This window comes from Corapipo altera, unplaced genomic scaffold (genome assembly GCF_003945725.1).
Source record: "Corapipo altera isolate COAL_440 unplaced genomic scaffold, ASM394572v1 48, whole genome shotgun sequence".
NCBI classification, from domain to species: Eukaryota; Metazoa; Chordata; class Aves; order Passeriformes; family Pipridae; genus Corapipo; species Corapipo altera.
Genome location: NW_020884931.1, coordinates 3,256,823 through 3,271,160, shown reverse-complemented (window position 1 = coordinate 3,271,160; position 14,338 = coordinate 3,256,823). Strand labels below are relative to the sequence as shown.

The 14,338-nt window shown below is 42.5% G+C and overlaps 1 protein-coding gene across 9 annotated transcripts; it reads right to left on the bottom strand.

Annotated features, from left to right (window-relative positions):
• Nucleotides 1–1,430: 1,430 nt before the first annotated feature.
• On the bottom strand, nt 1,431–14,062 carry YPEL5 (yippee like 5). 9 transcript variants are annotated; one of them, XM_027659248.1, is made up of 6 exons: nt 13,935–14,030; nt 10,649–10,886; nt 10,482–10,546; nt 10,093–10,315; nt 5,214–5,386; nt 1,431–3,591 (listed from the first exon to the last, which is right to left on the bottom strand). In XM_027659248.1, exons 5-6 carry the CDS (start codon nt 5,352–5,354, stop codon nt 3,367–3,369), a joined length of 366 nt encoding a protein of 121 aa, XP_027515049.1. In that variant the 5' UTR covers nt 5,355–5,386; nt 10,093–10,315; nt 10,482–10,546; nt 10,649–10,886; nt 13,935–14,030; the 3' UTR covers nt 1,431–3,366. The 9 variants fall into 9 exon arrangements, with proteins under 9 accessions (XP_027515049.1, XP_027515051.1, XP_027515054.1 ...); XM_027659250.1 differs by having other exon boundaries at nt 10,159–10,315; XM_027659253.1 differs by having other exon boundaries at nt 10,482–10,541.
• Nucleotides 14,063–14,338: the final 276 nt, after the last annotated feature.

Genomic DNA, 14,338 nt, shown 5'->3' with positions numbered 1-14,338 from the left:
ATCTACTGACTGTATTTCCTATAGCTCTGACAGACATCTATTAGAGACAAACTTGCCCTGTAAGAATAAACCTGTGTGAGCTGACCACAGACAACCCCAGAGCCGCATGCATCACCACGTTTTCCAAAAGAGCCACAAGACACAAATGTTGTTTCTAAAGTTCTTTTGACCGTCCCTGGAAAGTGTAAGTAAAATATTTTTTCACTCCACAAACACACCATCCAATGTTTTACTCTTCCCAAAGCTGTGTTTTGCTGAAGTGGCAGTGAGCTTTAATGAACTATTTCAGCTTTGGGTACACCTATAGGATGAGATCATAGTGTGGGTGATGTAAACTCTAATCCAGCTAAAGACTTAGGCAAAAGCCATAGCACCACTGCTAACCCAAGCTGCAGCCTAAGAGCACAAATTCTGAGGTCTCTATGAACCACTGCACTCTGTTGTGCCCTGTAATGTCCTTGCTACCTTCTCTACCTTGGGCAGCACAGGCACAAGATCGCTGCAGTGGCACATTTTGCTGTGCCAGCCCTTGTTTGAGAATCCCAAGCTACTGCACCACTACAAAACTGCAGTTAATGCCAAATAGCGATGTCTCCTCTGTTGCCAGATGTACTGTAACCAATTGCCTTGTTCCCCACAGATAAGTTATCTGTATTCACACACACAGGAGGAACACTCAAAATATATGAGGCTAAACTCACCCAGAGACATTAAACTGATACAGGAGGGAACAGCATTTAAGCTAAAACAGCAGTCCAAAGTCTAACTGTTTTAAAGGTTCCGTGGACTTGCTCATGGGCTTTTAATGAATTCACCTCAAATGTGGTTTTCAAATCAAAGACTATGTGAAAAGTAATCTTTAACATCTCACACTTTTACCAAAATGAAGGTATCTTAATATAAGTTAGAACAAGCTTCCCAGGCCCCATTACATCAATAGAATGATCCTCTCACCTTACTCTTCGCCTACACACTTAGAAGTTGATCAGGTGCTAGCAGGTTTCTGCCCAACATTTGAGCATAAAGGAAAAAGGTCACAGAACTCCAGATATACAATTCCCAATTCATCAATTCCCAAGTCATTTCAGAAGCCAAAATTTCAAGTTTCTTGCAGAAAGTGGATTTTTGCTTAGCTTGTCTTTTCTAAGACAGGGAAAGACATTTAGCACCCAGAATTCCATTAGATGAGACATTTCCTGTTTTAATTTTCTCTTTAACAGCAGTAAAATGCTTTCAAGTGTCCAAGTGGCACAAAGCTCTACTTGGCACCTTCCAAAATAAACAGAACACTCTTTTGCCACCTATACAGAGAGAAATGCTCATCAACAGCTTGTCACTGTGCTGCGGAAACTCAACCCAGGGAACGAAAGATGGGTTATGTCATTCGGCAGACAGACTCTATGAAAATAACTCTAAAAGAACAGCAAAGATCAGTTCAGGACAAAACATACTTTATTGTACTGTAATGTCAGAAGTACAAGAAAAGTACTGCAGAGAACCATGCTAATGGTGCTTTTAGGGTCTGTGAAGGACAGGAGTACAAGATAATGGGGTACTACTGTACTCAGTGCAAAAACTGATTCATTTGAGGCACAAGTACACTATTGTTTAAGCAGCTTGATTCAAGCACAGCTCTGGTATGTGATCTACTCTTTTCTTTCTATGTGACAATTCTATAATAAAGCTACTTTTACATGAAAGAGGCAGTAGATTCAAGTCAGGGGTGTCCAAATTGCCACTTGGCAACTAAAAAATTAAGAAAAATACTCTGCATAGTCACCCTCCCCGTTTTAGTTTCAGACATGGAGCAGTGGCTAGGGAAGAAAAGTTACTCTGAAATGTCAGAGCCCAGAACTGTTTGGTTGGGTGGGGTTCCCCCCCCCCCCTTTTTTCTACATCTGTGGGTAACTTATTTCACGTTGACCACAATTTATCCAATAAGAAAAAAACCGACAACTAACTTGGATAAGAAATCATACATATCTAACATTCAAATAAATTTCAGCCCTTGAGATCTTAACTTATGGCTTAAGACACAAAGAAAGTGTTTGGGCACCCTTGAGTTAAGTTACTGAAGAGCATTTTTGCTAAAAAGGCAAGCAAGATCACTGTTTCAAACAGAGCTGACCTCTACAAGAACAAAGCAGGAATCCAAGTCACTAGTTACTACCAGGCTGACACATACTGCTGCCCAGAAAGATAAAAATGTAACAACACAACGAAAAGGTTCAACAAAGTTGAAAGATAAAGGTTTCAACACCAGAAGCAGCATTTGAAAACAAGCTGTTTAAGTTAAATCTTTTCAAGAGATGCGGATTGCATAACTCTAGGCATGAACAAACATGCTGGCAATCTTCTCCTTTTACACAGCAGCTGTGTTTAACGTAGGAAGTTCTGGGTTTAAAGAAAGCTACTTGAAGAAGAATTAAGATTTGCAATTCCCTGTCTATTTAATAAGATTAGTAGAGAAAACGAAAAAAAAAAAATCACTACTGAAACAGTAGTTTCTCAGTGGATCCCTATCATTACAAACACAGCTGGATTTGTAAGCAACGCAAGACTAAACAGACAGCTATTATTTTATATTATTACTATGCTCATAAGTTACATCAGTTAAAGTTAAAAAAAGCCAAGCAGTTTTGCCCTATTTCAAGAATAGTTTCCAATCAACACCAGTTTACATGGTGAATGGGACCTCACAAACAAACGAGGAATGGTGACATCTTTGGGTCAAGAATGACAAGAAATAATGGGCTCTGTGCTACCAATCAACCTCAACAAGAATATGGCACACGGGCCAGCCCAAGCCGTACCAACACTGAACCTTTAGCACTCAGCACAAACTCGGATCTCTTTACTTCAGCTAGCAAACCAGTTGAAAAGACTGGGTAAAAAAACCCAAAAAAACCTAACTAAAAACTTAAGCCAAAAATTGGAATATACTTTTTAAAAAAAATCTGAAGTTTTAAAATAATTCGATGCTGACGTCAGTTTGTGCAAACTAAAAAAAAAAAAAACCTCATTGAATTTCTCTCCAACAAAAGACAAATCCACCAAATATTTTCCTTTTAGCCCACTGTATCTGTAGATACAATCTCAAATCTAACAGATGTAAATGAAAGAGAGAAAAAGTTACAGCATCTGCACAAAATTCCTTCTACAAACAGCTGCTGGAGGGAAAGTAAAATATAAACGGAATAAAGAAAGGAAGGTTCCATCTGAAATACTCTCACAATCTTTCCCACTCTGTAGTCCATGAATCCGACTCTGATGCTAAGGTGACAGTGTATGTAAGCAGATTTTTTTGTTGATTTTATTATACTTGAGTTTCAATTGAAGAGAACCTGAGAAGAGACTCAGGTCTCTTCAGGAATTGTCAGATGGAACATGCTCCTCAAATCCTTCGCTCTCTCGGACCAATGCTCTTTCCAGGATGACACGGCCCTCCTTGTAGCGCTGGCTGTCTTCAGTGGCAAATTCATAGATCCAACCCAGTTTGCTGTTGCAGTTCTTGCAGCTCACGTCTCGAACCATGTGGCGGCCAGTGAGCATGACCCGATCCTGAACTTCACTGTATTGCAGATTTACCACCTGATACAAACACACAGGGGACAGGGAACAGAAAGGATTAGTCTGCCTAAGGCAAAGCTCGGTAAATGACAATCAACATTTTAAAAGCAGAGAGCTTGTGGCACCGCATGTGAACTGAAAACTGCAGTGATGTAAGTCAACAGCCCCTGAAAATCTCTTTCTTGAGAAGGTAACACTGTGAAGATATGCTTCACAGGGATGTATAACCCTCACTGTTTAACTGAGAGACGTGAAATGCTATGACAAGACATACAAAAGGGCAGAGGACTGTTCAAGTTTGCGTGAGAAACTCGTAGTGAATAGCTTGTAAACTAGTTTATATTAATCCAGTTGTAGCATACGTAACCCATTGCTAGCAGTTGATTATTCCCAGAACTCAGAACCAAATATTAAAAGAGGTCCTTCTTTAAAAATCTTGGGGTGCTTTTGAAATAATTATCTAAGCAAAAGCAAGGCTCAGTGGTTGAAAACACAGGCATGAAACGGGCACCTTTTTTTGTGCTATATCGGCAGTTTAAAAGATTAGGCAGAAACACCACAAAATCAGGATTTCTTGAAAAGCTGATGCCAGAACTATATCCAAACTGCTGATATGAGATAGGATTCTAAAACACGAGACTGCACTGCCTTCTCAGCTTTCCACCTGCCTGTGCTTCTTCTCTCTGCTTCAGATGTAAGGCTCTGACTGCAGAAATGCAAAAGTCAAACTTCTGTGATTAAACCCCAATACCTAACACCAGAAAAATTTGAACTCTTGGATGCAGTGCTTACTGGATGACAAAGAAAACAGATCCACAGCTCTTTTCTAGCTATGCAGCCTAACGCTTACATGTAAGTGCTACTGACAGGATTCAGCATATCAGAAACCCCAGGGCCAAGCATAGTTAAGCAAAGACATTACTGACACCTCTCTCAATGGCTAAATGGCTTTCAAGAAAAAAACAAAACCAAAATACACCAATGATTTTATGACCAGGAACTTTGCAAGAAAGCAAAGGACAATCACAGTTTTTTCAGTGAGTCTGATGGACAAGTCTATATGGAAGGGCTAATAAATAAATATTACAATTTACTCAAAAGTTATGACTTGTGTATTTTAATGTGTTGAATCTGATCAATTAAAAATTTATTAAACTAAAACACACTATTACTGCCTGTAAAAGAGACTGTGGTTCACATTAGTTGTCAGAATACTGTTAGTTTAAATGCAGAAGTTAAATAGAATAGTTTTTAGACTTTTTTTTTTAACTAAGTAAAAGTGCAAATGCCTTTGAAACTCTCTGATAGACACAAGATACTTTCAGAGTGAATTTGAGGTTCATATTATAAAAGTCTCCAAAGTTAAAACTCCATACGTTTTGGCATGATGCCTCTATATACACAATCCTCTTTACAGTCTTTCAATATTGCAGATAAACTAGTTTAGATAGTTTGTCATCAATAGCAAATGTCTACCTTGACTTCAAAGACAGCTGAACAGAACAAAATAAAAATTAAAAAAATTAAAATAGTAATTACACGACACTTTAGCCAAGAAGTTTTGGGCTTCTCTGATGACACTGATATGCCACAAACTCATTTTTCAGAAGTGAATAGCAGCTCCTCCTCAGCTTCTTACCAACCTTGTTAAAAAGAAAGGCTCTTCCTGTGGCGCCGGTGAAACGAGTGGAGATGAGTTCGGAACGGTTGGTCAGAATCGTGTCGCAGTTTGCACAGGAGAACAGGCGAGTGCCACCAATATGATCCAGAAAAATTCTTCCCATTTTTAGAACTGATGTAACTTTACGCTCAAGACCTGAAAGCAAAAGGAAAGATCATGTACATGTAAAAAAAGACACAGCGGGGAAAAAACCCCCCCCCCCCCCCCAACACCCTACATATGGCAGAATATTCTGCAAACCAATTCACCTTCTTTCACAGGTGAGTTACTAAACTCACAGTCAGCCTTCACCCTCTCTCAATTAAGACAAGTTCTTTCCCAAAGTGACCATCTTACAATAAGATGACCCAGATACAAACTAATTACATTAATGGAGAAAAACATGAACCATGAACGGAAACCTTTAAAATATAGTTCAGACATTTACAGACCCTCTACTCGACTCTACAGTTCTTCAGAAGCTTCTACTTCCTTTAGTATTGAAATTCCATTCCACTATATTCCCAACAACTTGCTCATCTTAGTGAGCACTGGGAAATGAAGCACTGAGAAGCACTGACATTGAGTCACCAATTATAGCTTAATTTTCCCATGTCACCCCCACGCCCTCCCCCCCTTTTAAAAATATATATTTATTTTGTCACTTCCTCTAAGCTTTGCATAATTTATGACACACAATCACACACCACCACCACCCAGAAGGCTGGTATAGCAGCCTGTCTGCTGCATTTTACTTGACACTGGTTTCATACACATACCAACATAGGAAAGGTTTGGATGCTATTTCACATAATAAACAATCCACCCAGTCTTTACACCAGACAGTATCATATACAAATATTTAAAACTGTCTAATCTAAATACAAAATTCTGTGTCATCCAAGATACTTTCAAAGCTTCGTCATTAAAATACCCAAGTAACTCCAATGAGCCAAAAAAAAAAAAAAAAAGAGAGAGCTTAGGAAGTTTAGAGCAGCAGATCTGCAGTACTTGACAATTCAGCCTCTTCACTGCTCGGAAAAATTAAAGTGTCTCACCAACTTTATACCAACTAACATAAACTACTCATAGTTAACTAGTGAGTAGGCACAGCACATATCAGCTGAAAACTTAAATCACGAAGGATGATGTAACATGACAAACGAATTAAATGATGATGTTATTTCCCTTTCAACTGCAGAAGTTTTATGACTAAACACCTATAGTTAAACACGTTAAATGTAACTCCATTTATGCTTCAGATGTGGAATCAGAAAAGTGTATTGTCTCTGCTTTTGTCATGCACAGAAACGCAAGGTAAATCTGACACACTACATTATTAAAGTTGTGTGGGCTTTACTTTTCAGAGCAGCAGATACTGTGCTGTTCATAGAGAAATTAATCAAATTTTGTGCTCATCAAGTTGAATATTCTAAGTCAAATGCCTTTAAGAAGTGCAAATACCTAAATTAAACTCATTTCAAGTCTTAAGGGATCAGTTTCTTAAAGCTTCCTCTGACACGCAAAAAGTACATGGACTAAAACATGCACCTAAACACACGAAATTTAACACACTGTTTTTACACATAAAAATCAGAAGTCACTGACATAATGATTTTTTTCCAATTGCTTTATTTCACCACTTTGTTTTTGTACAATGTGCAGCAGCAAAAAGGGTTCCTAAACTGAACAGAGTGATTTTAGCACAGGTTCCTTACAAGCATATTTTTCAAATCACTATTAATCTTCTGTATCCCATCTGAAGGATACATAAAAATTCAAAGCAATGGAATGATTCTTTCCTTTAAGGGTGATATAATACCAATGTCTCTTCTTCAAAAGATAAATAAAGCAGGTCTTGAGTCTGACAAAAATATTTCATAGACTTAGCTGAGTGTTAGAGGTGTGACTCCCTGTGACTTGGCTCAAAATACAGAAAGCATTTTCATTAGATTTCTCTAAGCATTATACCTTTCTAATACTCCTTTATCTTTCCTAGCAAGCAAAGACAAAAGAAAAAAATTAAAATGTGAATGGTGACAGAATGAAGGAAAATCAACAGACAATAAGTGTGAATAAACAAGTATCAGTCAAAGTCTCCAGCCAGAAGAAACCACAAATACAAGCAATAAAGGCAATTGTAACAGATATGCCCATAAGGCACTTGGCCTAGCTCCATGTGCCATCCTTACTAATTTTGGATAATGTCGTGTATTTGTGCTGATTGTATTGTGGATTAAAAACAATTAACTGATCATAAGTTACTGTAAATGTGGAATCAGCATCCAAAGGCATATTTCTTTCAGGGTAAACACAAAGCTTAGCCTGTCAGTATTTTTAGAAGTTAATGTAAAATAATTCCAAACCCATCCCTCTCATACCAAGAGCAAGGCAAACACTAAGCTGGGTAACCAGAACTGATCCACTACACAGACTGCCCTTGCACAGCATGCCATTTTGAAAAATGCATCTAAACACTTAAAATGCAAGTACATCACCTACCTAAAATCATACCTCACGTTACTGCACTCAGAAAAGCAGTAACCCAGAGACACTAAAAATTAAATTTAAATACTTCAGAAGGGAGCACGAACGTAATTCTTGCAAGCAAGTTAGGAGTCGAAGCAACAAACAAATGTATTACCTCTGGATATGGCACTATGCATGGACTGAAGTGTTGAGTCCTGAAGATATTGAACATTTAAATAAAAGCAAAAATATAATCAAAGATTTAAGGCTGAAAAACCTGCCTAGTAACACAAGGCCTAAAATCTTCAATTATTTATGTTACCCCAAAGAGCTAAAAGTTACCTCATCAAGTATCTAAATGAGAAATAAACTTGCAATAAGACATGGATCCCAACAGAAAGAAAAAGTTAGATGCATTTGATGGTAGCACAAGGCTGTGAGAATTCAGACTGAAGTCACAGCAGAATCTAACAAACCAACTGGTACCAACATTTCTTCAGAATGCAGTGCATAAGGAAATGTATATTCCTGAAAACAATACATATTTTAAAATTTAGAAAATTGCATTCTACAATCAGCATTATAACAGTCAAAACAATGTAGATTTTGCATATGTTTTCTGAAGAAACTGTTTAAATACTGTAATCTTACTAGAATGTCTAACTTTTAAAAAGTAACCTCTACACTTAACTACCACCTGGTAGACTTCAGTCAACACATATAGCACTCTACAACTACCTCAGTCCTTAGTTTTGATTGCTACAGGATTTCAATGAATCCATAAGGGTCCAGCTGGAGTGCTGTAAAACTAGTCACCTTAAGTCTTTATGGTACTGCTTACAGCAGTAAAAATGAGGAAAAAATTACAAAATGACTGCTAGTCATTTGCAGCCTTCAAATGCCACACTTGATCACAAACTTTCTAAATAAGCTAGCATGGAAATTTTGCCTTTTCCTCTCCTACAATATCAAAAAGTTAATTTCAACTTGGAAATCATTTCATGCTCTCCCTTCCCGTTTCCACCTCCACACCCCCAGCTAAAAACACAGCATTCCCCTTATGGGGCGAAATCAGAAGATACTTGCTGTGGATAAAGACTCTTCCCTCCTTATGTAAGGATCCTGAATCCTGTAGGGTATACTCACTGTGCACAGGAAAAAAACATAACAGCACAACAGAACAAGGGAAAGCAATTTTCCATTGCTCTCAGGCTCCTGTCCCTTACATACAGAAGTGGTGTGTATGAAGTCACCCAAGATAACTGTAATTTTTTTCTCTATAGTTTCACTACCCCTGTAAAAGGTGCAGGCGTCTATTTATGTTCACACATAGATAAATGATCTGAAAAAGCCACTTATAGGCAGCTTCTATAGGCTGGGAGGGCTCTCTTAAATGAAGAGAAGCCAAAGAATTGTGAACCATTAAAGCATTTCTAAAGCTTAAGATCCTCCAAATAGGGGGAGGAAAATGCATTAAGTGTATTTACCCATTCATCCACTCTCTGCACTTAAAAACAGGGAAAATAACTTCCCTTGAATCAGAGAGCCAGTCAAGTCCTTTATTGCTATTTACAGCCCCGGAAAGTGACCCTACTGTATCACACCAATTCCATCATGCTACTAGCAGAATTTTCAGAAGCAGTGGACAGGAATCTTGGTTATTCACAAAACCAAATGTGGAGGAAAGAACAGATTTTTTTGGCCTATGATTTCATTTTCAAAATCAGCTAAGCATTCTTCGTTGGGTGTGTATCAGTGATGAAGTTCTGCCTTCATGCAAATTACCAAACACAAGTCATAATATTAAACACAAATTGTAATATTAAATTAATGGCTGCAATGTAAAAAAGGAAGACTTACTTTCACTAATGGGATATATATCTATCACTTCTCAAATGTCCACAGTTCCAAGGCAAGCGTACTTTTATGAACTGAGAGATGATGACACTGTGTCAATATTCAGCACCCAGACCACCACTATCAACCTGCATTCTTGAGAGGACCTTTAGGAGAACAATCAGTGATAGCTCACATTACCTATCTAGCCAGGCTTGTTGACAGTGCATTATATTGACAGTACATTATTCTGACAGTACAAGCCTTAACACTACTTGTTGATCATACTGTGAATCACTTCCTCCCTGCATGCCTCTCCCAGTGAGTGCATGGACAGACAGGGAACACAGGCACTGTGGCTGAGTGCTACAATATGTATTCCTAGAGCAGTAGCTCCCAAACTTCCACCTGTCTTTCAATGTTGATTTCAGCAACACTGAGCAACAGCTGTCAAAGAGCTGACATTCAACAGCTTAAATTTGGCTGCTGTCTGCACACAGACCTGAAACTACCTGAAGCACTACTTGGTTGGTATTTGTACTACCTAATCTACCTACCTTCATAAGCAATGATGAACCAAAAAGTAACATGAAGAATTATTTATTAACATTTTTAAAACTAACAGTCAGTGTTTTCTCGTCCCAGAATGCATCTCTTGAAGCCACAGGACCATCAACACTTGGGAGAGCCAGCAGGCACCTTCTATATACACACTGGAATGTGGATATTTCACAGGAGGAGCATCAGTGTTGCTTCAGCACCATCTACTGCGTCTCAGATCTACAACAGAGAACAGCTTCTAGTTAAAGGACAAAAAACAGCCTGTCTTCCACCATTTCACCAACTAAAAATTTTTTCCTTTGTGATCAAATAAGCGTTCTCTACCCCATGAAACAGGGTCGTGCACTTCCCTAGGCACAGTGAAACATTCTCAAGGTGTACTTACTCTGGAATCAGGCTTAAACTTCATCGTCGCATCTCAGGAACTGGGCTTAAGCTTCCTCTTCTCGTCTCTGAGATGGACAAAAGAGGAAAAAGAGTTCTTAGTAGAGCTACACAAGGCCACACGTTGAAGTATCACTGGGTAAGCAAAAAATAAAACTTGCTCCCTACCTTCCCAGGTTTCCGCTGCTCACAGGTGGGGGTGCATCTGAAAACACACACGTGGTCAGTGTCTTAGGGGGTCTGAGATCCAACTCTGCCACCAACTTCTGAGGCTGTCAAAGTTAGCAGGGCCTGGCCTCTGCCTACATGCAGAATTGAAACCACCACATGTAGCCAAATTCGAAGAGAGAAAGTGAGCTGGAACAGTATGCTGTGCTCATTAGAACCATCCAGCTACTGTAGCAAACTGTAAAAGGAATGTAATACAGTCCAGTGACTGAAGAGGCTTTGGCAAAGCAATGAACAAGCTGCCTTGCAGGATGAAACTGCATCTGTGCAAGTTGCAGTAGTGTCATTTTGTATTGCAAGTTGCAGTTGTGTAATTTTCTATTGCAAAGTGGCTTTTTTTTCTGGGTAAGGTGAACGCTCTGTTGGGATACTGGCATTTAAATACATTAACATTATATTGGTGCACGCAAACACTAATAGAGGGAAGTCTGTTTCAATTTTACAAAGAGCAAGAGCCACACAGATGGGTGCTTGTTTCTCATACAGACCCTGTATCTCAGCATCTCCCACAGAGTAACTTACACCCTCACAAAACTCTTGCCAGATAACATAATAAAGTATTAGTTGACAAATGGCATCAGACTCAGATTAATTTTCTTTCCACTACACAGAGTCCAGATGCAGCAACTATTCCTGTTTCCATATTTCTTTTCCCCTTTCTTCTTCCCCTTCCCTTCCTGTCTCCCTTCTCCCCTTCCAATTCTTCCACAGTTTTTAAGAAAGTTGTATTTCTTCGTTTTGTAATAAATTTATTGTTATACTAATTAGGCAGTTGAGACAACTTCCTAATCCATTCTGCAACTTTCAGAAAGCTAAACTAATTTCAATTTCCTGTTTTCACTGGTCTTAGCACTGAAATGATACAAAATTTCACCCAAAGATATTACTGGTTTCACGAGTCATTAAAAAAAAATCCAATAAGCAACCTTTAAAGAAATAGTGTAAAGTCAACTATCATCCAGACTTTCAAACAAACTATGTACAAGTGGCAGAAAAGGTGCTAGTATGCCAAGTGCACCTCAATAAGAAATTTTTATATTAACAGAAAAAACTCCTAAACATAGGTAAAGCCTCCAAAACTAGAAAGAGCCTTTCTAACAAACAAATATCCACAATGCACAGGCATTTCACCTACCTATTTAACAAGGCATTTTTAAGTTAAATCTTGCTTAGGGGAATTAGCATTTCAGCAAGAGCTGGGCAACTCAAGATTTCAGCACAGGTCAAATGACAAACACGAACCAATGAATTCAGTTTGACAACACCACTTCAAGCTCGTGATGATTACCAGCAGAGGGAATGTTAAATACACATACATAAATACGTGTACACGTGTACAATTCTCAGTCTGAGACAAGTAACAAATCAGGCCTGTTCTTGTCATATTCTCTACTGGGCTTCCAGGTACAGTTTCTGTAGTGTTCACACACTTCGCAGCCCCACCTGAAACTCACTCATCGTCATTATTAAAATCTATATATAAACAACAAGGTCTGCACCTCTGAAGTCAAACACTTCCACAACTATGGAAGTGAAAGTAACAGATGACAGAAGCCCCCGAATAGTACTTTTACAGACTAACATTAGAAAAAGAGAGCAGCACTTAAAAATAGACAGTTTTGTTTGTCACAAACATGACTTGAACTCAGCTATCCAGAATGAGTCTATACATAAAAGCATTATATATATAGCAGCTATATATAGTCACGTGAGGGAATGTTTACAACTACGAGCAAGTTCCCTTCCTTTCTGCCATCAGTCACAAACATCAGTTATGTTAATGGTTAATCTATTGCCATTATTTGCTGACATCAACAGCTGCTCTGCGACACCTACCACTTTCGGAAGAGCCCTGCCCTGTGTTTCTCTCTCAGAAGACGTGTGTACTTGCTTCGTTGTTCCCTCGACCTAACCCTGACACCAAGTTTATTGTTTAAAGAAACTAAAAGCAAATAATTCATTAAATTCTACGACTGTATCAGTCCAAAGGACGGCCTTTATTCTTAAATAAACACGCTGGATTAATCTAATCTGTATCTGCTTGCACAGTAGAGCTAAGGGCTGTGCACAGAGTAACAAATGAACTAGACAGACAACAGTCTTCGCCTTCCTTTTTGCTTGGACTTAGAACCTTTCTGAGAGGTTTTCCACGGCGGAAAAGCCCCTGCAAAATATTTCAGCTCCCTGGGAATCCATACTTCCACGGGGGAAAACCCAACCCAGCGCTGACAGGCGAAGCCGCCTCACTGCCAGGCGAGTCGCGAGCACCTCCATAAAGCAAACCACCACCACCACCGCTGGATTCCTGACAGCTTCCCGCGGGAATCCCCCGTCCGGCGGGGACACGGGGGAGCGGCCGAGCCGGCAGCAGCTTCTCACGGGGAGGGGAGCGACGTGTGAGGGCGGCGCCGCCACCCCCCGTGCGGCCGAGCAGGGCGGTTCAACCCCCGCGTAACCCTCCCCTACCCCCGGCCGGGGCCCGGGGCGGCGCTGTGCGGTAGGGGGGGGGGGGGGGGGGTGGGGAGGCCCCCCCCCCCCCGGCTGGCGACCCCGGCGCCGCCCCCCCACAAAGCCGGGGGGGGGCGCCCCCGGGCCCGGCCGCGGGGGGGGGGGGCGGCCCCCCCGGGGGCCCCCCCGCCCCCCCCCCCCCCCCCCACCCTCCGGCGGCGCAGGAGCCCTGACAACAAACAGCAGGAAACAGCTGACGGGGAGGCACCGCCGCCGCCTCCGCCGCGCCGAGGGGCCGTGCCCGGGCCCGCAGCCGCCCTCCCCCCCCGCACCGAGCCGCCCCACCGCCCCCTCTTCCCGCACCGGGCCCGGGCACGGTCCCTCGCCCACCCGCTCGGGGCTCCGCGCAAGAACCGGCCCGAAAAGTTGCCCGGCGCGGGGCCGGGGGAGGAAGTTGTGTCGGCGGCGGCGGGGAGGGGGGTGTTCGGTGCCGGCCGCCGCCGGGAAGGCTGGGCGGCGCTGGGAGGCACTGACGGAGGAGGGGACGCGGTGGGGGAAGGCCGGTGCTTTGTGGCGGCGCCGGCGCGCAGCGGGGCTGGCAGGGCCGGGCGCTGCCCCCTTCCGCGCCGCCGGACCGGACCACAGCTGCTCGCCCGGGGGCTCTGCCGCGGCCCGACAGACACAGCCCCGCGGCGCAGAGCGGCGACCGCCACCTCCCTCCCCAGCCGCCCCGACCTCCCCGGGCGGCGCGGGGCGGGAGCGGCCTCCGCCGGGTTACCTGGCGCCGGAGAGCGGCGGCGGCGGCAGCAGCAGCTCCGTGCCCGGTGTCTCCCCCGCCCTCCACGGCCCCGCCGCTCCGGATCGGCCGCGCGGCTCCGCCCCGCCGTGGCCCCGCCCCGCCGCTTGTCAATCAGCGCCGCCGAGGCCACGCCCCCGAGCCGTTGCCACGCCCCTCCGCGCCCGTCAATCAGCGCGGCGGAGGCTCCGCCCTCCCCGCCTCGCGCCCCGCCCCGGGTTCGCCTCAGGGCTGCGACCGGCGGGATGTGGCGGGTCAGGGAATCGTGGAATCGCAGAATCATAGAATCACCAAGGTTGGAAGAGACCTTTTAAGATCATGCAGTCCAACCGTCCACCCAGCGCCGCCACTGTAAACCCCTGAACCAATAAACCACATCACACAGA

Excerpts from the sequence above, each read along its gene's own strand:
- YPEL5 (XM_027659257.1), bottom strand. The coding sequence starts at position 5,354 with ATGGGAAGAATTTTTCTGGATCATATTGGTGGCACTCGCCTGTTCTCC. Across the intron at positions 3,592-5,213 it reads GAGCCTTTCTTTTTAACAAG|GTGGTAAATCTGCAATACAG; the intron begins GTTGGTAAGAAG and ends TGTTTGTATCAG.